This window comes from Typopeltis vanoorti, chromosome 7, assembly GCF_054136105.1.
Source record: "Typopeltis vanoorti isolate ZY-2024b chromosome 7, IOZ_Tvanoo_1.0, whole genome shotgun sequence".
NCBI classification, from domain to species: Eukaryota; Metazoa; Arthropoda; class Arachnida; order Uropygi; family Thelyphonidae; genus Typopeltis; species Typopeltis vanoorti.
The window spans coordinates 64,006,352-64,031,790 of NC_143555.1; the positions used below are offsets into that span (position 1 = coordinate 64,006,352).

At 35.0% G+C, this 25,439-nt stretch overlaps 1 protein-coding gene across 2 annotated transcripts in view; it reads left to right on the plus strand.

The window, feature by feature from the left end:
* Positions 1–25,439, plus strand: part of Nup98-96 (nuclear pore complex protein Nup98-96) — a 610,292-nt gene that overhangs the window by 421,295 nt on the left and 163,558 nt on the right. For both annotated transcript variants that reach the window (XM_090395312.1, XM_090395313.1), the window contains one exon: positions 5,762–5,863. In XM_090395312.1, coding sequence (XP_090251438.1) covers positions 5,762–5,863 — 102 coding nt within the window. The remainder of the gene's footprint in view (positions 1–5,761; positions 5,864–25,439) is intronic.

The following is a 25,439-nucleotide window of genomic DNA, read 5'->3' on the forward strand; positions in this document are numbered from 1 at the left end:
AGCTTCTTTATCTGCCACTATTGAATGAACTTTAGACAATGCTACTTGGAAACTTATTAAAGATATGGTCGGCTTCCAAGGTTCAAAATACCAACAAAATCAAATTAATTAAGAAATTTGAAGCTCTACAACAAGAACAAGAAAAATCATCTAAATCAAAGTTTCAACTCTTTCCTCATATGATAATTGTTAACATATCCAGTTGCAACCTTGTTAATGTTGAAAAGAATATTCTTAATAAAGGCTTTAATTTTGTTATGTCCCCAAAATCTATTCCAAAGAAGCTGTTACTTACAAAAATTTGAAAACGTACCTCTTTTCTTCCTACTCAAGAAGCTACTTTACTTTGTATGGAATCCTTTATTGTAATTAATAATGTAAAAACCTAACGTAAAAAAAAAAATTGTTATATTAGATTTAATTAAATCTAATATAACAATAATACTAATGTTAAATTAGGACATCAATGTTACTGTAAGAAAACTATCTATATGAAAGAATGTTTCTCTGATGTTATCTTAAATAGAATATAGCTTTGATGTAGTTCCTAAATACTTAATAATTTTTTTATTTTATTTGTATTTTTTATTTAAATTTTTTTTTAATGTATATATTATATTTTCACTAGAGGTCATGCCAGTAGAATAACCGTTGATCAAATCATTGTCTCTTTAGCATACTGTGTGAAATGTAACTCAGCTTGTTCTTGTATATTTGTGTATACTAACCTTAATATGAAGGTCGAAACGTCGGGAAATTAAAATAGTTATTTATAACATGGTTGTAAAGTCCATAATTTCTAAAATGAATACTAATTATCATCTTGTTTCCCTTTGGCTGTAATTTTTGTGCATTTATTTTTGCATCATTCTAATATTTTGAACCACATTAAAAAGTATTCTAATTTTGTGAATGTTTTCAAATAACAATTTTCTTATAATTTAGATTATGCTAATCTATATTTGATAATAACTATTTTCTATGCAATAAATTAGATCTGCAAATCATTCAACACATTTTCTTTGATTATTCTAATTTTTTGATTCGGAGGTGTAGAAGTTATAGAGGATGTCCGATTTGGCACCTTTCTAGTGCCAGAGGGTGTGAGGTCAGGAGTGGCTTGAAGATTGGCATTCTGTGAGAAAGGAGACTGTACAAGATTGTAGTTTGAGTTGCCAAGAAGGGGAGATGAACTCTACAGTGCAGTTGGAAGGAGATACAGAGTATTGGATGAGTAAAGAGGATTATATGGAATTCATAGGTAGGTAGATGAACAATTCAAGTTCAGGCATTGCTTATGGCAAAGATTTCTACCTCTTGTCCATCTTGGTCAATGGTACTGGAAAAGGAGAGCTGGTTGGAATTATGGATGTTTAGGTCTTTCTAGGAAGATGGCTAGATTGCATATGGTTGAGCTTCATGGAGAGCAGTGAAGAAGTCTGAGTAGTTATTGGAGTTTAGAGAATATTACTAGATGGGGCTAGGAAATCTTAAACCAGAGGAGGTCAGAAGCAAGAGATTCTAAATTATTCCCTCTCTGGTGTGCAGTGTCTGACCCCACGAAGATTCAGGTGCTACTCTTGTGAAAGGAATTGTGTAGTGTGTAATTTGGACATTGAAGGTTGACAATAGTGGATGTAGATGCTGTTTAGGGTTTCTGTCAAGAATAGGTATGGTCGTAAGTGATGGTGAATGTCATTTATGTTCATGTTAATGCCATAGGCATTAGTGAAGTATATGTGAGTTTATAATGGGGAGTTTTGGGCATGGTTTATATATGGTGATTGATTGCATTATGTATTTTTTTATTAGAATAAGTTCATAAGAGAGATTCCTTTTTTTTTTTTTTTTTTTTTTTTTTTTTTTTTTTTTTTTTTTTTTTTTTTACAGTGTCACTCATTGTTTTTAAGGTTCATCATTAGTTTGTGATTAGATGGAAGGACAGTGAGGGATATATAATGAGAAAAGATAGACTCTTGGACATGACATCCATACAGAGAGTGATCAGTCTTCTTGCCATAATGTGCCCTTGACAGTACTACCTGAACTCCTTCTCCAGGCATGACCTGACAGAATATGTCAGCAGGATTATGTGCCTGTTGATCAGGAACCCTCATTATTGCAGGTTTCGATCTGTGCAAAATGCAGCCAACCTTGTCATTATTGTTTTAACTGATGTATCCTCAAGATGCAAGTGGTTAAAGGTCTCTAAGTGTGAGTGGCTGAAGGGGTATCACTCTCACTGCACAGAAGAGGGAACAGAAACCAGAATTCCTGCTTTGGAGACCAACATTGGCAAATACCACTTCAGGCCTTTACTTAGCAGGGTGGTGGTATTTCACCAGGTGATGGTGAATGTCATTTATGTTGTTATTAATGCCACAGAGGTTAGTGAAGTGGATGTGAGCTTTTAATGGGGATTTTCATGCAGAGGAATGTAAAGAAGTCAGTATTTATTGAAGTTTAGAAAATAGTAAATGCAGTAGATGAATATTACAAGATATAGCAATGAAATCTTAAGCCAGAGGAGGTGAAAAGCAAGGAATTCTAAATTAGCCACTCTCTTGTATGCACTATCTGACCTCACAAAGGCACTGGTGCCCCCCCCCCCCCTTTGTGACAACAGGAATTGTGTAGTGTGTAATTTGGATGTAGATACTGTTTAGGATTTCTGTCAAGAGTAGGAGGTCTGGTCTTGGATGACTGGAAATGATGGTGAATGTCATTCATCACTTCCAGGAATGGAGAGAAAAGGGTTGAACAACAGGTGGTGTTGAATACCAGGGTGGTCGGAAATAAGACCTGGAAAAAGATCTGTACTGAGGTCATCTACCACCTAGTGGTCTAGTTGGCATTTCCTCCAACTAGGAAGGTATCTCTTTATAGCAGGACTGCTTGCTGATTTTGCCTGTGTCCCTTTTGCGAAAACAGGCCACACCACATGCAGGCAGGATTGACTTGACATGGAGAGTCTGTATGTTATGCATCAGCAGACCATTTTCATACAGATTGATATGAAAATTAAGATATCATTTCTTTACTTTATGCAAAATGTTTTGCACCTAAATAAATCCAGTTGAAGTCTTAGGAATGAACAGATGGAATCAATATCAGCATCACAGAGAAAAAAAAATTACAAAAGCAATAAAAGTCCTTAAATTTTGTACATCTGAGAATTTGGGAAAAAAATAAAACAGTTGATCAAAGACCAGAGAACACAGGTATGAGAGTTTCAGAAAAAAATACAGGAGTGAACAGATGGAATCAATATCGGCATCACATTAAAAATCAAGATAATAAGAAGGAACTTGACATTGCTAGCATTCAAGAATCTGTTAATAGGGCTAATCAAAGGTAGTACAGTCACTTAAATAGAATGGAGAGAAAAGGGTTGAACGACAGGTGGTGGTAAGTACCAGAGTGGTAGGAAAAAGATATGTACTGAGGACATCTACTACCTAGTGGTCTAATTGGCATTTCCTCCAACTAGGAACTTTGACAGATTGAGGCTGTAGAGTGTTAGAACTACTGTGGAATTTCCCTGCTGATTGTAAATAAGATTTATGCAAACATACTCAAGAAGAGACTAAGAAAAATTGTGTTGCAGAAGAATGAGCTAGGTTAGGCCAAATCAGGATTGTCAGAATTAGATTTTCACTTGAAGAAAATAGTCAAGAAATCATGGAAATATAACAAAGATCTGTATTTAAGTTTTGTGCATCTTAAAAGTTATATGACTGGATATTAATAGCAAAGCTGTTCAAAATACTTCAGTTATGTGAGGTAAATAGAATGTCACACACACGGTCTGATATAAAATAGGATGGATGATAAGGGTGCACACTACTCCACTCTTATTTATCAGCTCTAGTTTTGATACATATTGATATCAAAATTTAAATTATCTCTTTACTTTATTCAAAATGTTTTACCCCTAAATAAATCCAGTTCAAATCTTAAGGATTCCCTATCTAAATTCAATAACTGCTCTAATGAATTTGGTATGAAAATCACTAATAAAAAGAAAAATATAATAATAATGAAATTGGCTGTTACATAGGATCACCTGGATTCAGAATAAATAACAAATTTATATGGAATATGAGAGAAATTAGAAAAACACTAATCTAGCAGTATACAAGACATAAAGTCAATTTTAATTCCTGAATCTGAGAATTTGGTTAGAATTAAAACAACACAGCATGAGAGTTTTAAGAAAAACTACAGGAGTGAAGTGATGGAATCAATATCAACATCACATTAAAAATGAAGATAATAGAAAGGAACATGACGTTGCTAGTGTTGGAGTATCTGTGGGTAGAGCTAATCGAAGGTAGTACAGTCACTTAAATAGAATGGAGAGAAAAGGGTCAAAAAACAGATGTTTAATACCATTATGGCAGGAAAAAATACCTGGAAGAAGAGCAAGATCTTGGTGGATTATTGCAGTTAGAAACTGTAATATATGATCTGATAATGTTTCAAGAACAGACTAATCTGAAGGAAAATTGTAGGAGGAAAGTTGGTAATAATATAAACTTAATCATATATTATTATCATAGTGTACTATATACCCCTTGAGGGCACTACCAGGAATTTGATCATGATAATAACTACTCTGAGAAAGGCATTTCGGTTGTCTGTTTACTTATCCTGATGGACTATTGAACTTACATGACTTCTTTTCCTGATTACATCTTTTCATAACATTGCTGCTCTTGAATTTAGAAGGTTCAAGTAATTTGCCACAACTAATGACTGCTATGGTGTGATTAAATCTCTGCAAAACCTTGTTTTTTACCATGATCCACATTGGTTGCCATTAGTTTCTCCTTGTACATATATTTCCCACATGAGTCACTGCTTTTGAGAGTTGCACAAAGACTGCTTGAGTATAACATGCTACATAAAAGAAGGAACAGTGAAATTTAAATTGTTATTAGTTTGAAATTTTTTGTTCTACTTATGATACACAAGTCTATGTGATTTATGTACTGCTATAGCCATTGATCTTGTGTATTGCTTAACATTTGCTGTAATTTTGTTTTTATGTAGATACAGCATTGTTAACTAATTTCTCTTTGGCTATTTATGTACTACTGTAACCTCTGCTGTAATTTTATTTATATGTATATATATATTCTATTGCTTGTCTTGGTTTGTGTACATGCATATTGTTTACTAGTTTTTCTCTGACTGTTTATGTATTCCTTTGACCTTGTGTATTGCTGTAACCTTTGCTGTGGTTGTAGTATGATTTGCTGTTCTTGTGCCAATAAACTAACCAACCAACCAACAAAATTATGTGTTCAGTACAATCTTGACTTCATTTATTTATAAGTTTTGTAATCTTAAATTTTCTTCCAAATTATTGATCCTTTAATTTGAACCAACTGTACGGTCTTCTAATTTTGAAGATAGCCCATCATTTCTAGTTAGATAAACTGACTAGATAAGTGCTCTTGGAATCACTGTATAGCTTTTAAGTCTGAAATGATTACATTCCTTATTATTATTGTTCTCACTATGGTTAACTGTAGTTTATTTATTTTTAAGTAGAAAATAACCAAAACTTTGTGTTTCTCTCATGTATTTATTAAAATGTCATCTTTTGAATATTTCCATTGATATCAAAAACTGCTATGCTTATTATTTTCATGCAAGTCATATTTAAATGTTTCTTTTAATTAATTTATTTTAGGAAAAAAATTCTGTAATATATTTGCTCATTTTCTCTTTTGCTTTAAAAAAAAAATTGTAGACTCAAGTCATCCAGATACTTATTTCTCACATCAAGTGAATGATGTGTGGGAACTGTGCATTGCTCTTTGGGGAGACATTCCAGGCTATGACAAAGATCTAGGTTAGTAAGTGTTTTATGTGTTTGGAAACTTGTACAGTCTCGAGAAAAATTTTAAGTTGCATATCATTTAGTTTAAGCTAGTTATACAAGCTTAAGAAAAGCAAGAAGGAAAAAAAAAATGATCTATATGCCTGGGAAAGCTTATATAAACTGATAAAAAAAAAAAAAAGTAGACAATATCAGTGTAAAAAAGTTGTTTTTGAAGCACATTGCATTGGTGACACATTTTAAGGAGACAAGGAAAGAAAAATATAAGTTAATTGATAGAAAGGTTATATTTATATATTTATATTATATAAATATAAATAAAGGTTATATTTATATATCAACTAATTGAGGTAAATGAATTTGGAATAACTAACTCACCTATCAGTTAGTTATTCTAAAGCAGATACACAGATTAGACAATGAACATTATATGAACTCCTGAACATAAACCGCTTTCAAGAAGGGGTTTATGTTCAGGAGTCATCTTGGAACAGTGCCATCGTTTGAGAAGCTACAAGGAAAGAATGTCAGGAGGATAAACCAAGTTGGAATTCGGTGGACGAGTAGGGATATAAAGCTTCAAAAAAAAAAAAAAAAAAAGTGAAGGAAATATTATGAAAAAAGTGATCAGCATACTCATGAGCAGTACAAAGTGAAAGCAAGAAGGATGATTAGTGGTAAGGAAGGCCAAATCAGACTATGAGAGAGAATTAGCCAAAGTAAACTCAGAAGTTTTTTGTAATGTAGCAAGTAAGAGGGAAAAATGACTATGGTAGAATGACTTTAAACAGTTCTCATGGTAGGAAGGTGATTGAACCAAAAGAAATAATTGAATTGCTGAGTGATCATTTTGCAAAGGTGTATCATCCAGGTGGTGATTTTACAGCTGCTGATGTTACAGAGATGCATATCAACATTGAGGTAAATGAACAGAAGGTGTTCAGCATATTAAAAAAATATGAATGTGAACATAGCAGTGGCACTGGATGACATATCATCCTGTGTTCTACATGAATGTGCAAGAGAATTGGCATTGCCTCTGATGAAGTTGATCAATCTAAGTCTCATCTCTGGCAGGGTTCCAAGGGAGTGACAAGCAACTAGTTACTGAAGTTAAGCAAACTGCTGTCTGATATTCAACTGTTTTAACATTCAAGTTTTCTTCTTCTTTCTCATCTGTCAGATTGACAGGTTGAGTCACCTATGAACAAATCTTTGCTAACTAGTTCCATCTCGTCATCTCTCTGAAGTTCGATAATTGTGACATTTCCTTCAAAGATTGTAGCCAAGTTCTTTTTGGTCTGCCTCTTGATCATCTTCCTCCAATGATTCCAATCAAAACTGTTTGGTAATCTTTGAAAGGACGTTCTTTGAGGTGTCCAAACCATCTTAATTGCTGTTTAAGAATTATAGCTATGATATCTTTTCTGTAGTTTAATTCATGTTTAACGTGTTCATTTATTTTGTGTTCTAACCAGTGAGTTATTTTTTATAAACATTTCATTTCACATGCTCTGATTTTCTGTATTTCTTTCTGATTGAGTGTCAGTGTCTTGGCTGCATATGTTATAATAATGTAGTAGGTATAATAAAGTAACAAAGTAGGTATAATGATGGTTTTATAGAGTTTTTAGTTTGAGGCTTTTTGAAATGCTGTTGTTTTTTTCCATATTTTGTTTAATTTATTCATTAGACCATCTTTTGTTAAGTCTGTATTTTACTGTTTTTGTGTTGTTAAGATTGTGAGTAATGCGACTGCCGAGATATGTAAATTGCTTTACTTGTTCAAGTATATGATTTTAAAAGTTTATTGAAATTTTTTTCTCATCTCTTCCTATTTTCATTGTTTTAGTTGTGCTTAGATTGATTTTCATTCCAATTGTGCTTCAGATTCTGTAAGAAGAATAACATCATCTGCATATTTAATATGGTTGCTATTCATCCCATTTATTTGTTAGACCTGGTTCTTCTTTTTTCTATATCTTAAGCTATGGATTTGCATATTTCTTTGAGATAGATAGTAAATAAATGGTGAGAGTGGACACCCCTGCATGACTTCTTTATCTACTTAGAATTTATCTGTTTTTATTTTATTATATTCGACAGTTGCTTTGGTATCTCTATAATAATCGGTAATGAAGGGTTGTAGTTATCTACAAAACTTTATTACCGAATCTACTGTCACAGATTTTAAGATGTTTTTATCGTTTTGTTCCTGTCAGTGGAATCAAATGCTTGTTTGACATAAATAAAATTGCAGTATATAGGTAAGTTGTATGCCCGAGTATTTTTCAGCCAGGCTATAAATTGTAAAAATGTGGTCTATAGTAGACTTTCCGGGTCAGAAACCTGCTTGATTTTCTCCTATTGTCTCATTTATTAAAGTCTGAATTCTGTTTTGAATAATGCATGTGAAGATTTTATAACTATGACTTAGCAATGTTATTATATGTGGTGTGTTCAGTGTTTAACATTTTAACCAAAAAAAAAAAATTTTTTTTTTTTTGAAGCTCTTGCTTCATATTCCTACTCATCCACAGAGCAGGAATATAAAAACTTGGTTTATCCTCCTGACATTCTTTCCTTGTAACTTCTCAAACCATGGCACTGTTCCAAGATGACTCCCGAGTCTCTCATAATCACTAGCCTTATAATTGAGCATAAACCCCTTCTTGACTGAGAAATCGACGTGTTTGGCAACTTTCCAGAACAAGACCACATGATCACTCTCACCAGTTGGAGGCAGTGTGTGTGTCTACCATGGTTATGGGCGCATCTTCTGATGATATTATCAGATCTAACACCCTCAAATTCCTAAGCAACTGTATAAATCCCACTTTCATCTTGCTTTGCCCCTTTCCTTCCTCCAATATGTATTCTTAGTTGCATTTCTGTAGAGCGTTTTCTACCACTGTGTTGTCACTGTTTATTTCATTTGGTAGTCTTTCAAAGTAATCACTGCAGACATCTAGAATATCTTTACCTTTACACAAAATTCTGAAAGTTACACCATATCATTGACTTATGAGGTTCAACACAAAAAAAAACAACAAGACTAACTCTATAGCTTGGGAACAGAGAGTGGGAGGGAAGAGACAAAGAGATGGCTATTCAGCATGTTCTAACCTGTTACCATGAGACACAAGGCTCAACTCCATCACTTTACTCAGTACAAGTGGATGTGTGTTCAAATATAGACGTTTTCTTACTCTTGGTCAGAAAATGTTGGTATGCAATAGTGAACAGCGAGTTAACGTAAAGTTTCTTGTGAAACTGAAGAAATCTGCAACAGAAACTTTTCAATTATTGACTAAGGCTTACAGTGAAGTGTGTGTCTTGTGCACACTTTTTTGAATGATACAACTGATTTTTGGAAGGCAGAGAAAGCATGAAGGATGATGATCGCCTAGGCTGCCCACGCACAGCAGTTGCTGATAACAACATTAAAAAAGTGCAAAATGTGATTCTAAAAGACAGAAGTTTGGGTGTTCGAGCTGTAGCTGAGAAAGTTGATTTGGACAGGGAAAGTGTTCAACACATTTTAATGGAAGAATTGAACATGAAAAAAAAAGGTTTGGGCAAAAATGTTGTCCAAAGAATAAAAAGAATGCTTTAAGGAACTGTGTTAGGACCTTTTGCAACTCATTAAGAATGAACCAGATTTGTTGAATTTGGTAATTACTTGTGATGAAACTTGAATATTTACATATGATCTGGAAACCAGGCGACAATCAATGCAGCGGAAGTCAGTAACATCTCCAAGACCAAAAAAAGCATGCATGAGTCATTCAAAGTTCAAGGCCATGTTGATTGTTTTCATTGATATCCATGGTACTGTAATGGCAGAGTGGGTTCCCAGCAGCCAGATGGTAAATCAGCAGCATTACCTTGAAGTCTTGATGAAGTTGTGTGAAGGCTTGAGAAGGAAATGATCAGAATTGTGGAGAAATAGTTGGATTTTGCACCAAGACAGTATGCCAGCCCACAATGTTTTGTCTGTGAAGCAGTTTTTAGCTAATCACAGCATTACTGTGCTTGAGCACCCACCCTATTTGCCAGACTTGGCTCCCTGCAACTTTTATCTCTTCTCAAAAATCAAGTCAGTGCTCAAAGGAACCAGTTTTTTTTTTTGTCGGTAGAAGATGTGAAATCAAAAACAATGGAGATCCTCAACAGCCTTTTAGAAAATTATCTGCAGAATTGCTTTGAACGTTGGCAGCATCGAATACAGCTGTGTGTCAACTCAGAAGGGAACTGTTTTGAAGGACATCATATGATTTTCTCAATTTGTTAAATAAAAAGAGATACAGGCTCAGTCTCATTTTTTCCATGTCAGACCTCATATTATTTTTCAAGGTTCATTTTCTGCAGTCAAACTAACCAAATAGTGAGATTGTCTTTGTTGGTAACTTTTATAACTCTAACTAGTCTGTGTTACAACTCTGATTTATGTTAGGTCATTGCTTATGACAAATTCTTCATCTCTTCCATTCATGTGGGAGTTTTTGGAACAGAAAATCATGTAGACACTAATATGCAAATAAATGTACTGACTAAATTAATTATTTACAAGATGACATTTTGCTATCTCAAGCTAGCATTATCAGAGGCACTTTAACAATACACACTGTGAAGAAACAAAACAAAATAACCTGAATGACAAGGACAGTCACGTGCATAAGCTATTTCAGGTAATTCTTGTTAGTTGCATAAAATAGTTCTCTGTGTCCTTTATTCCCCCATAATTACTTACTATGCTCACCGAGCAGTTGCATGCCACCTTTTGCATCCAGATTCTATAACAATGAGTAAATAGTAGGACATAATAGTTTTCTTGCACTAGACTGCATCATCAAGTATATTCACTCTCGCATTTTAATCCCCAATTAACTTTTGATCACTTGTCTTCAATAACTCCCCCCCCCCATGATATTTTTGGTATCTGATTCATGCAGATGCAATCTCTTATCATCTGTCATCTTATCAACTAAATCTCACTAACCATTTTGTCCACTTTCAGGAAGCAGTGTTGTATTTGGAAAGTGCTAAGAGAAAATATCTAAGTTTATTTCATAGGTTAATTTACCATCGTCAAAATATAATGTGAATAATTAACATGAAGATGCTTGAGGAATTTTTATGGCACTGGTAATCTTATAACCACAAACATTAAAATATATACAGAGTATTTTATATAATTATTTTATTATACTATGTCAATATTATAAACACACTGAAGACAACCTTCCAAATTTAAATGAGTGCTTAAGTCTGGATCCTTGAGTCATTCATTATGAAATGCACAGTATATTTGGAGACATTCTTTCGGTCTGAATCTCCACAATTTATTTTCATCCAGACAATGAACATTAGGATTATTTGCTTCTGAAAATAAATAAAATAAAATACTGATTGATTAATCACTTACAAAACATACTGCTTACTAATGCAAGACACAAGCTGTATTCAGTCATACTGCATCTATGCATTGAACAAAGGCACATCAAATTTGGCTACCTTGAGTTTGCAGCAGTAATTGACAGCAACATCAGGGCAACCTAAAATAAAGGTTGCCAAATTTTTAATGTAGGGTTAAAGTTCATAGTGAATTTCAAGTAATTGCTTACAAATTAATTTGATAAACAATTTGACAGCAGCTTTCCATAACTATCCCTTTAAAGTTTCTTGAGGTTGTGCATTCTTGCAACATCAAGATTCTGAGAATTACAGAATGTTCACCAAACTTTGTGCTTTTGTTCAATGCACCCACTCACTCACACACAAATTATGACTGAATACAACTTGTGTAGTTCTGTCTTACATGCTATGAACAATTTCAAATATTATTATTATGTGACACCTCCAGGGTGTCAAGGACACCATCAACACACAATATCACCTGCTGCTGCCCACAAAAATAGTATATTTTTCTGTGAATTTCATGTGTTCTCATGGCTGATTTGCTTTTATGTGAGATGAAAAACTTAAGTTTCTGGAAGATAAAACATTGCTACCTCCATATAAGATTGGCTAACTTGCCTTCAATTGAAAAACATGATGTAAAGATTTCACTCGTCACAACGAGAATTGAACTCCTAAGTCTTTTCCAATCGAGGGATGCAATATCACATTGTTCTTTCAACAGAACCCCATTTGGCATACTACATGCCATAGCCCACCTAAACTGTCCCAAAATACATCCTGGGGGGGGGGGGGGAAAGGGGGGGGGGAGGAACATGTTCTTTTGTAAAATCTGATATCTCTTGTTAAAGGCTCTCCATACTGGAATCCCTGCTTTTCAGCCTGCTCTGGCTCAAGATTTCCTTGCCTCACTTTACAGCCTTCATTTGTTATCTTTACTGCTCCTCTAATTCTAACAACCATGCTGACCTTTTTGAGTGCTTATCATTAAAATGATTTCATACAAATAATTAATAATTATCGAAATTGTGAGATCGTCTTCCTAGGGAACTTCAACATCCATAACACAAACTGGCTCCCCTACTCCAGCTTCACAGATCGAGCTGGAAGGGAAACCAAATCATTTGCCATCAGTCACAACTCAACACAAATAGTTAGCTTACTAACCAGAATACCAACACTCTAGACCAGTATTTCTCAACCTGTGGTCCTCGATGGTGGGACAGGGGTTCCACAGGCATACTTAAATTAATTAAATAAATATATTTTTTTTAATTATCCAAATAAAACAAATTAAAATTGAATAAGTAAGTAAAAATTATTGAAATCAAATGGAGACTTTAAAAAAACCCAACAAATAGCATCAGAACATTCAAAGGCAGAAGCAATAAAACTATATTGTTGTTCATTTCACCCTTTTTATTATTCGTCATTCTGCCAATAAATTTGTAGCGGCAGAATGACGAATAATAAAAGAGGGGTGAAGTGAGCAACAATATAGTTTTATTGCTTCCGCCTTCTTGCTGTTTTGTCAGATTTGAAGTGAACATGTGTTATCCAGATTTCGACCAATTGCTTGTTGTTTATTGATTTTTATTATTGAAGGTTTCCTTCCTTCATCCAAGGCTCAGTATATCTTCAGAAGTGCTAAGTGATACTTGGACAAAGTGTGTTGAGTTAACTCCAGTAGTTATATATTTTTCAGAAACGTTTTTTAATAATGGAAAAGTGACTTAGAACTAGGACTTTGAAAAAAAGAGCAAATGAAACAGGTGATGCTAACCCTAATTGTGGTACACGTGTTGTAACAGCGAGTAAGTCTGATGCTATTAAAGTAGAAGAAACAAACATTTCAAAGAAAAAATGCATCGGAAATATAACAGTTCATATTTGGAATTCGGGTTTACTTGGTGTGGAGATGAAAGTGAACAGAAACCTCAATGTGTTTTGTGTTACGAAGTGTTGTCGAATGAGTGCATGAAACCTGCGAAACTCTGACATTTAGAAACTAAACATTGTGATGTGAAAAATAACCCAATTGAATTTTTTCAGCGATGCTTAGAGACATAAAATCATGGGAAAGATATAGTTTTAGTTATGGGTTCCATTAATAGCAAGGCAATGGAAGCATCCTATCTCTTAAGTTTGTGCATAGCGAAAACAGGAAAAGCTCATTCTATCGGGGAAAATTTGCTACTTCCAGGTATAAAAGATGTGGTAAAAACTATGTTTGGCAACAAATTACTAAAAGATGTTAATTTGATTCCTTTTTCAAATGACACTGTCGGTCACAGAACTAATGATATGGTAGGTGACGTAGAATCTCAGTTAATCAAAAGAGTTAAAGAAGAGCCCTTATTATGCGTTAAAAATAGACAATATGTTACAAATGGTGCACAGTTAATATGCTACATAAGATGCGCATGATAACAATATTCATGATGATATTCTGTTTTGTAGAACTTTGCCATCCCGAACAACTGGAGAAGAAATATTTCACATTCTCAATAATTAAATAATACACAAAGGGATCCAGTGGGAAAAATGTATAGGCTTCTGTTCGAATGGAGCATAGTGGGTTGTTTTTGTGGTCAAGGAAGTAACTCCGAATATGAATTGGGTACATTGTTTCATACATAGGGAAGCGTTAGACTCCAAAGGAATGCCACCAGAATTTAAAACTGTGCTATATAATGCTGTAAAGCCAGGTAATTTTATTAAAGCTCGACTGTTAAATAACAGGTTATTTTCATTACTCTGCGATGAAATGGGCAGTGAATATATACAACTTTAGCTTCATTCTGAAATTCGTTGGCTTTCCAGGGGCAAAGTACTAACAAGGCTATTTCAATTAAGGCATGAAGTTTTATTGTTTGTAAATGATGTTAATTCTGATTTTGCATCATTCCTTGTTGATGAAGCATGGTTATCAACACCATCCTATCTTTCAGACATTTTTTTGAAATTAAATGAACTAAATCTCTTTCTACAGGGAAATTCTTTAACTGTTCTTGATGCGTACGACAAAATAAAGACATTCGAGAAAAAATCTGGTTTTATGGATTAATTATGTGAAAGACAGACAATTTTTACCTTTTTCAACATTGGAATCCTTTTTAATGGAAAATGAAAATTCTGTTGATTCCAAGTTTCTGGAAAGGGACCTCAAAAATCTGAAACGGAATTTTGAAACATATTTTCTGAATAACTTTTATAATGAATTTCTGTGGGTTCACGATCCGTTTCAGGCTTGCAGTCATGAGAACGACCTTTCATTATCGAAAAAAGAACAGTTAATTGAGCTTTCAAGTGATGGTGGATTTAAAATGCAATTCCGTGATCTTGGTTTGGCTCGATTTTGGATCTCGCCTTCAGTGAGAAGTGAATTTCCTGAATTATCTGAAGAAGCATTGAAAATCGTCCTGCAGTTTTCTACAACCTATCTTTGTGAGAAAGGATTTTCATCGCTCCTTCGAATAAAAACAAAATACAGACTTCGTCTTAGTGTGTGTGTGTGCACGCGCACATGCGTGCGTGCACCTATCTTCAACTGAATTTGACCAATATTGAGCCAGATATCCAGCAACTCTGAAAGGGCCGAGAAATTCAACCATCTCATTAAAAGTAAGTAGTAACATAATTATATTATTTATTTGATACACTTTTAATTTTATTTCCAATTTAATTAATTATGTTTACATATGTATTCAAAACATGCATTTAGATTTATTATGTTATAAATGGCACAGTTTTTCCGAAATGTTGGTAATTCCCTTTGGATTTTAAAAAAATTGCAAAGAGTCAAAACGATGTATAGGGAAATAAATTAAAAACACTATGTTTATTTTTGAAGTAAAACTTTAATTTCAACATTCTAAAATGTTATTTTTCTTGCTTTCTGTTCATAAAATCATCAATGACATTGTCGAAATCTATTTCATCACCGTTGCTGTTTAATACACGATATGGCAAGATTTCTTAAACGCCGAAAAAGTGCCGCTCGGGGCATATTGCTCCCCCCCCCCTCCCCCAGTTACACCTCTGTAACTTAGTGATCTGAAGAATTGTTTTAGGCATTTTACTGGTCCTTGGGCTTAGAAAGGTTGAGAAACACTGATCTAGGCCTTTTCTTAACTAATTTTTCCTCCAGATACACTGGATGTCTGCTCTTCCCCTTGGCCACTCTAACCATAATCTTATTTGAGTCTTCTATATAATTCATCCTCCTCCCAATCTTGTACCCTGTGGCACTACAATTGTGCCAACTGGGATAACCTCCAGAATTATTTTTTTGCCTCTTTTCCATGATTAGATTACTCCTTTTGCTCTTCCAATCCAAACATCTACACTGAATTAATATCTGAAATAATCCTCACTGGAACAAGTGTCTTCATCTAAGCCTTGCTTCTCAAAAAATGTGCTTCTGCTGTCCATAACCCAACATCTGCTTTGCTGATCATACAGTCTGAAACAAGTGTAAAAAAATTATCAACAATTCCAAAGGACTTCATAAGAATGAAGTGCAATAAACTTGCCTTCTGGTCCCTTGCTAAGTCTGTCAAGTGTAACTTCTGCCCTTTCCTGTTTCCATCTCTCTCTCTCTCTTGCATCCTGATGATGCCATGGTAACCTCACCCAAGGAACAGGTGGACCTCTTGGCATCAGTGTCTCCCCCCCCCTCCAACTCTTGCCTGGACAGCCGAGGCAAATCATCCCTGACACTATCACAAACTGTCCACTGCATGCCTCCTTTGAACTTTCACCAGAAGGATATCATTAGGAAAACCATGATCACTCTTGATACTAATAAGGCACCTGGTCCAGATGGCATTCCTCAAGTTGTGCTTCAGAATTAACATACATCCTATATCGCCTATATAACCTATTATGTTCTACTGTCATCTACCTAACAGCATGAAAGCAAGCCTGCATTCAGCCTATATTCAAAAAGGGGGAAAGACAAAATTCAACCATCTAACTATTCTCCCATTGCTCTCACCTCAGTCCTTTCAAAATCAATTGAGAAGTTTATCAACAACCAGCTTCTTCACTGCCTGGAGACTCATCACTATGGATTCTGCCATTTTTATTCCACAGCTGATCTCCTAACTAATCTTACCCACCTTTGGATACAGACCATGGAAAGATTTGGAAAACCCATGTTATCACTCACAATATTTCAAAGACATTTGATCATGCCTGGCATCGAATCCTCCCAAACAAGCTAACATCTTATGGCCTCCCTCCTGCACTCAGTGATTGGATTGCCAGTTTCCTCATTGGTCATTCATTGCAAGTAATGATGGATGGTTTCCTCTCATCAGATTTCTTCATCAATGCTATAGTACCTCAGATTTCTGTACTCTCACCCACTCTCCTTCTTTACATCAATGACCTTCTCTCTCTCTGACTTCAAATCCAATACTCTTCATCATTCTAGAAACCCTTAAGTACTGAAATGATGGAAACCTCAAAATCTTTCATAACCAATGACTTAAACAGTGTTCTCAACATTCTCAAATGGAGTAAACGTAACTAGTAAAGTTCAGTGCCATAAAAACTCAGTCTTGCCTTATTATCCACAATAATGATCCTACCTCACTCCCTCTTGATCTTGATAATGTTCCAATTTCCTGTCAAGATCAGCTTTGACTTCTGGGGGTTGACTATCGCATCCAGTTTATCCTGCTACAAAAATATTACATACATGCATAGCCTCCTCAGTCTCTAAAAAGCTGGATGGCCTCTTCCATTCAAAACATTGCTTCTCTTCTTCTCAACTTCTAATACTTCTCAGAACTGTAGAATAACATGTATGCCACAGCAAAATAAATTTAAAATTTTATTGTGTAAACATTTCATCTTATGTATCATAAGTTGCACGAACATGGTACTTTGTGTAACTTGTCTTACTATGGACAAACAGGAAGATCCATAAATAAACATATCTCTGAAAATCAAGAACACATCCATCTTATCAAACCTCACAAATCTGGTCTTGCACAACATGAAATTGGAAACCTAATCACAGGATTCAATGGAAAAACATTAAACTGCTACATAGATCCATATATCCAGAAGTTAGGGAAATTGTTATCCTCAATTGTATTAAATAAATTTATCTTTTATATATTTTAATTTAATTAATTTTAATTTCAGCCCAATAGTTTTAATCCATTAGCGAGTGACTGTATACTTAGAGGGATTCCAATTTTAAGCATGCGCTCTGCTGTTTTTCCAATTCAATTCCTATTATTCGATAATTGAACTGATGATGTATTATGATACATTAGATGATTTTACACAATAAAACTTGAATTTTATTTTTCTGTACCTCTAGTTGTGGATACTCCACAGGTGTCATTATACAAGAAAGTAACATTTCTCAGATCTGACAAACCTTGGAACATTTGGGGTGGTGCACCCAGGAATTCTTGATGATATTCATAAGAAGACAGTCCACTTAATGCATGACCCCTTCCCTCACAGACTCCCTTGAGTCACTTTCCCATGGGTGCTCTGTTTCTGCACTGTGCCTTTTCTTTAGGTACTTTCATGGGTACTGCTTCTCTAAATTGGCCATTGCTATTCCTCCACTTTCTTCTAACCATGTAAGAACTAGAACGGCCACTAATATTCATATGCTGTCCAACTCTGAATACTCTGAACAAACTTCTCTTCATCCTTCATTCCATTCCCACCTCTATTCCTTGGAACAATCTCCTCTATACTGTTTTTCCCACCAGGTACAACCTCCAGCTCTTTAAGAACAAACGTCAGTAAGCTTTGAAGTTTTAAAATGTGAATAACTTTTATGATTATTAAAAAAATCTCCAGGTTCTGAATTTCATTATAAACAAAAAACAATTAATAAATAAAAAAAGTTTCCTTTCTGACTTATGGGTCAACCTGCATGGCTACTTAGACAAATGAGTTTAGTGTTATGTGAGTGCAATTGTGTAAATATATTTCAGCTGTTAATTGGTATAAGCCTCCATAATACTTTTTTTATGATGCCAACATATATGAAAGGTCACAGGACCTATAACACTGCAGTGCAATCTGTGGCTAAGTATTTAAGGAGCAATACTCCACAGGTGTCATTATACAAGAAAGTAACATTTCTCAGATCTGACAAACCTCGGAACATTTGGGGTGGTGCACCCAGGAATTCTTGATGATATTCATAAGAAGACAGTCCACTTAATGCATGACCCCTTCCCTCACAGACTCCCTTGAGTCACTTTCCCATGGGTGCTCTGTTTCTGCACTGTGCCTTTTCTTTAGGTACTTTCATGGGTACTGCTTCTCTAAATTGGCCATTGCTATTCCTCCACTTTCTTCTAACCATGTAAGAACTAGAACGGCCACTAATATTCATATGCTGTCCAACTCTGAATACCCTGAACAAACTTCTCTTCACCCTTCATTCCATTCCCACCTCTATTCCTTGGAACAATCTCCCCTATACCGTTTTTTCCCACCAGGTACAACCTCCAGCTCTTTAAAACAAACATGTCAGTAAGCTTTGTCTTGCTCCTTAAATACTTAGCCACAGATTGCACTGCAGTGTTATAGGTCCTGTGACCTTTCATATATGTTGGCATCATAAAAAAAGTATTATGGAGGCTTATACCAATTAACTGCTGAAATATATTTACACAATTGCACTCACATAACACTAAACTCATTTGTCTAAGTAGCCATGCAGGTTGACCCATAAGTCAGAAAGGAAACTTTTTCATCATCATCATCATCATCAAATTCCTGCCATGTACCCTTAAGGGGTGTACAGGATATGACAGTACTACATGAAAAAATTACATCATTACTAACTTCCTATCTACAATTTTCCTCCAAATCAGTCTGTTACTTGTCAAGACTCCAACATTATCAGATCTTATATTTCTATCGTCTAAGGCACTTTGTACCGTATCAATCCACCTATATCTTGGTCTTCCTCTGGGTCGTTTTCCTGCCAACCTGGCAGAGAACACTTGTTTTGCTAATCTTTCCTCTCCCATTCTATTTAAGTGACTATACCATCTGAGATTAGCTCTGCTAACGCATTCCTGGATGCTGACAATGTCAAGTTCTTTCGTAATATCCTCATTTTTAATATGATATTGCCATTGATGCCATCTGTTCACGCCTCTAATCTTTCTCAGGACTCTCATATCTGCGGTCTCTAGTCTTTGGTCAAGTGTTTTACTTCTGACCCAGCTCTCAGATCCATAAGTTAAAATTGGTTTGAACACAGTCTTGTATACAGCTAATTTAGTGTTCCGACTAATTTCTTTCTTATTCCATATGAATTTATTCAATTGACTTCCCACGATACCAGCTTTGCTGATTCTGTTGTCTATTTCTATATTTAGTTTACCATCTTCAGTAAAAATCGTACCTAAGTAGCTGAAATGTTTTACTTGTTCCACAGGTTCTCCATTCACAACACAGTTGACATTTTCAATGATTCTGCCTATTTTCATTGTCTTTGTCTTTTTATTGCTGACCTTCATACCATATCTATTACAACAGCTATTCAATTTAGTCAGAGAATCTTGCAGACTTGTAGCGGATTTATTTAGAAGTATAACATCATCCGCAAAAAGCAAAGAGCTGACATTAACATCTCCAATTTTGATATCAGGTTTAATACCACATTCCTTCATAATGTGATCCATATAGATAATGAATAACAGAGGGGATAATGTACATCCTTGTCTCACACCAGATTTAACATTAAACCATCTTCCTGTACTTCCTTCAATTCTAACTGCTGACTCACAACTCAAATAAAGACTAAGTATTGCTTGATATAATGCCCCACTGACACCATATAACTGCAGCATATTGAATAGCTTCTCTCTTGGCACCTTGTCATATGCCTTTTCCAAATCGACAAAACTTAAATACAGATCTTTGTTATATTCCCATGCTTTCTCGACTATTTGTCGTAAAGTGAAGATCTGATCCTGACAGCCTCTATTTGGCCTGAATCCAGCTTGTTCTTCCCCAAGCTTTTCTTCCACAATTCTTCTCAACCGTTTCTCAAGTATACTTGCATAGATCTTGCCAGGAACACTCAGTAGGGAAATACCTCTGTAATTCTCACATTCAGTTTTATTTCCCTTTTTATATATGGGTACTATGAGAGCTCTACTCCAATCATCAGGAATTCGTCCCTCTGTCCAGGCTTTCTGAACTATGCAGTGCAGCCACTGTAAGACTCTTATACCACCATACTTCAGCATTTCTGGTCGAATATCATCTACTCCTGCTGCCTTTCCACATTTCAAGCCTTTGATGGCTTTTTCTACTTCAAGTATGGATATGTATTCCTGACTGCATGCCTGGTCAGTGTTTTTTATCACTGTGCTGTCATCACTGCTTGTTTTATTTAGCAGTTTTTCAAAGTAATTACTCCATACTTCAAGGATATCTTTTTCTCCTGTTTTCATTTCACCTTTATCATCTCTAATTCCTTTTACAGCACTCTTTCCTCCATTCCTAAGCTTCTTCAACAACCTCCAGAATATTTTGCCACCTTCTTGATATTTATTTTCTATATTCTTGCCAAAGTCCTCCCATGACTTTTGTTTAGCTAGTTTTACACACTGTTTAGCTTTTTTACATTTGTCTCTGTATTCTGTAAGAGTAAAAGCTGACTTATTTGCCAGGAACTTTTGATATGCTTTCTTCTTTTCCTTCACTGCCTCTTTAACTTCCTGTGTCCACCAGGGAGTTCTGATTTTTTTATCTTTGCACACAACCTCACCACATGCCTCTCTGGCAGAATCAATCAATGTTTCCTTCAGAGTTTGCCACTGAATCTCCAAGGTTTGATTCCTGTTCTCAAACTCTTTCATTTTCTTTTCAATAATATTTCTGTATTTTAGTCTACAGTTTACATCTGAGAGCTGCTCAACTTTTATTCGCTTTAAAACTTTCTTACATGTTATTCTTTTCAATATGAAATTCAATTTTATCCTGCTCAAGACTAAATAGTGATCACTTCCAATTTCAAATCCTCTGTACACTCTGGTGTCCTGCACCAGGGAGAAAACATCACTATCAACAATAACATAGTCAATGAGACTTTTCTTATTCCTAGCCTCTTCTCTCCATGTGAATTTGTGCATATTTTTATGTTGGAACATGGTGTTAGTAATAACCAGTCCATGTCCTGAGCAGAAATCCAACAGATATTTGCCATTATTATTAGCTTTGCTCTTTTCTCCAAATTTTCCCAAAATATTTTTGTATGTCTCACAATCATTTCCTACTCTACTATTTAGATCCCCAACAAGGACCAACTTTTCCTTTTTCATTGTGTCAGTTGTTTTTTCTAAAGCATCAAAAAATTCCTCCACTTCTACCTTAGTAGAACCTTCTGTGGGACCATAGGCACAAATAAGTCTCATTGTCCAGTTCCCCATTCTCATATTTGCCCACATTACTCTACTTGAGACTGACTGCCATTCAAGAAGATTAGCCTCGTATTTTGTGTTGAATACTATGGCTACTCCTTCTTTTCCTTGATTGTTATTTCCTGAATATAACATTTTGTATTTATTGCTCAGAAAGATCTCACCAGTTTTGGTCTTTTTTGTTTCAGTCACCCTTATTATGTCGATCTGGTACTTATCTAATTCCTCAGCTAGCTCCATTTCTTTGCCATTCAGACTTCTTACGTTGATAGTACCGATCTTTAACTCTGGTGATGTTGAGTTGGGGTTTGTTTTCAGATTTGTTCCAGTAGCTGACTTTTCGCTGTTCGCCCTGGTTCCCTGGCGAAAACAACGGGGGCCTTGTTTAACCGGGCGATGCCCCAGCCGGCATGAAATTTTGTCATGTTGTGCCATCATTTTTTATTTTGGTTTAACCAATAAGAATACAATTTGGTCGGCTAAATCCCAAATTGCCAGCCCATCCTCGTTCGTTCAGTATCAAAGTAGATACCCAACAGGGTGCACCACGAGAAGGTGAGGATTGGACATTAGGTCAGAAGCCCTGGTCGGTTCTCTGCATTCCTTTAAAGGCTATGTGGAGGTCTCCTCTCAGTTATACAGCTTTGACCCTTAAGAAACCTTTTTTATTTATTAATTGTTTTTTGTTTATAATGAAATTCAGAACCTGGAGTTTTTTTTAATAATCATAAAAGTTATTCACATTTTAAAACTCCTTTGTGACTTATGGGCAACCCTGCAATTTTAATCTTTAAAGGTACCTGTGGCATGATTATAAATAATAAATTACACGATAACCACAGTAATTAACGTGAATGAAATGAAAGTACAGATGTTTTGAACTGAAAATAACTGAAAATAAATCAAAAGAATGGGAATACAAAGTACATACAGCAGTTGATGGTTTACCAATTAAAAACTGTTGCTGCATGCTAGAAACAATATTGATAAATAATATTATTAAAAAACTATTTTTGATGGTTACATGAGATAAGAATATCTGAAACTTTTGGGAGAGAGAGACGATCGCTCCGATTCAGATTTGGCTGATATAAAAGGGCTTCACAACTTTCTTTGAAAAGGCATTCATATTTAAACCTGCATCTATGGAGAAGACAAGCTTTATCCCACTGGATATTGTGTTTAGTGTCAGTACTGTGTTGAGCCAGACCAGACATCTGAGGTTTCGTGTATTCGATATAATATTGATGTTCGTTAATTCTTTTTTCCACAGAACAGCTTGTTTGTCCAAAGTATGTTAGATTACATTCGCACAGTATCTGGTAAATGCCAGCTAATGATAGAGGTGCCAGTTGGTCTTTTCTAGGTGGCAACAGGTGGGAAATTTTGTTGATAGAAAAATATGTAGGAATAAGATGATGCTTCTTCAAAATTCTGCCAATCAATTCTGAGATACCAGAAATATAAGGGATTGGAACCCTGCGGTCTGTTGAAGAATCCGAGGTGTTGGAACATAGGAGTCAATTATCTGCTGGATTTTATTAGGGTTGTAACCATTGAATTCCATTAATGTTTAGAGGGCAAAGTTCTTATCATAAGCTTGAGGGAGAGGAGCACACCTTATGTGCTCTATTAATTAAAGACTTGATAACACCTATTTTTTGAGAGGTGTGATGAGCGGACTTTTGATGAATGTATCTCAAAAAATAGGTGTTATCAAGTCTTTAATTAATAGAGCACATAAGGTGTGCTCCTCTCCTTCAAGCTTAGGATAAGAACTTCTCACTATCTCACTAACCAACCTGGTTACAACCCTAATTAAATCCAGCAGATAATTGACTCCTATGTTCCAACACCTCAGGATTCTTCAACAGACCACAGGGTTCCAATCCTTTATATTTCTGGCATCTTGGACCCAATTGGTAGAATTTTGAAGAAAAGTCACTGCTGCCATCTACAAATGACAAACTGGCACCTCTATCATTAGCAGGCATTCTTTTTTCCACAGGCTGTTCTGTGGAAAAAAGAATTAATGAACATCAATATTATATCAAATACATGAAACCTCAAATGTCTGGTTTGGCTCAACATAGTATTGACATTGTATTGACAAGTTTAAATATGAATGCCTTTTCAAAGAAAGTTGCGCAGCCCTTTTACATCGGCCAAATCTGAATTGGAACCATTCTCTCTCTCTCTGTCTCTCTCAAAAATTTCAGATATTCTTATCTTATGTAACCATCAAAAATAGTTTTTAAATAATATTATTTATCAATATTAATTTCTAGCATGCAGCAACAGTTTTTAATTGAAAAACCAATTTTATTTTGCATTCTTTGATTTGCTTGTTTCTACACACTGATGATGTAACTGTTATTTTCAGTACGAAATATCTGTACTTTCATTTCATTAAAGTTAATTACTTTAATTTAATGGTTATCATGTAATTTATTATTTAAACCCTGTAATTTGATATTAATGATAGGACAAAATAAGATAAATTTCTATACTGTACTATAGGGCTGCCCAACAGGCACAACGAGGTTTAAAATGTGAATAACTTTGTTGATTATTAAAAAAACTCTCCATGTTCTGTATTTCATATAACAAAAATAGAATAAAAATAATTAATAAATTTAAAAATAAAAGTTGTTTAGATGCCTTTGTGACTTATGGGCCACTCTGTATATATGAACATAGATTTTAAAAGTGGCAAAGCAAGAATTGTAAAAATAGTAAAATGTGTCCTGAAAACAGACCTTTAAGAGATACTACTAGTGCCTTTTTTGTGCCTGTTACTGCCTGCCTTGGCCAGACCAATATATATATATATATATATATATATATATATATATATATATATCTTAGATTGTCTCTCACAAAGTAAGAATAATAAATAAGATATTGCCGCCCCCCCCCATACAACTTACTGATACCTATCGGATAGCCGATCTCTAATCCATTGCACTAATCTATTATCCAACCTCATCCTTTTCAATTAAACTATCAAAGACCTTTGCAAAATCTAAGCATACCACACTGTATATGCATTACTTTCTCTGCATCTGTTATCTTATTGTAACAAGTAAGCAGATTACTAAAACATGATTTTCCTTTAATAAACCTTTGCTATCCATCAGAGAGAGTGCACCACTGTTGTCAACTTAATTTTGGTACTCCCTAATCTCCCTAAAACTTGAACTGCAACACCTGACACACAGATTGGTCTATAATGTGAGGCTTAAGTTGCGTTACCTCACTTATGAAACAATATAGTCTTGCCTTCCTTTCCCTGCTTTGGAACATGGCCCAATATAAGACTCATATTTAACAAGTATGCCAAGACAGATGTCAACCCCCCCCCCCCCTGGTACATTGATATATCATCAGGACACACACAGCTTTATTAAAGTCAAGTTTACTCAATTCCCCATATTATACCTCCTTCTCCTCTCAGTCTCTTCTCCTCATTTTCCATTGCACTCAAACTATGTATGAGATGAAATACCTTTATGAACTGCTCATTTAATATCTCAACTATATCCTCCTCCACAGTGGTTATCTTTTTACCATTTCACCAGCCAGTATCATCCTTCTGTAATCATTTCTTTCTTCTGCTGGCTACATATCAAAAGAATTCCCTTTTTTTTTTTTCATTAGTTGATGCTCCTCATATTGTACTTTTTCGATATGAACAGCACTCATCTTATGCTGATTCATAATGCATTCTTCCTGAA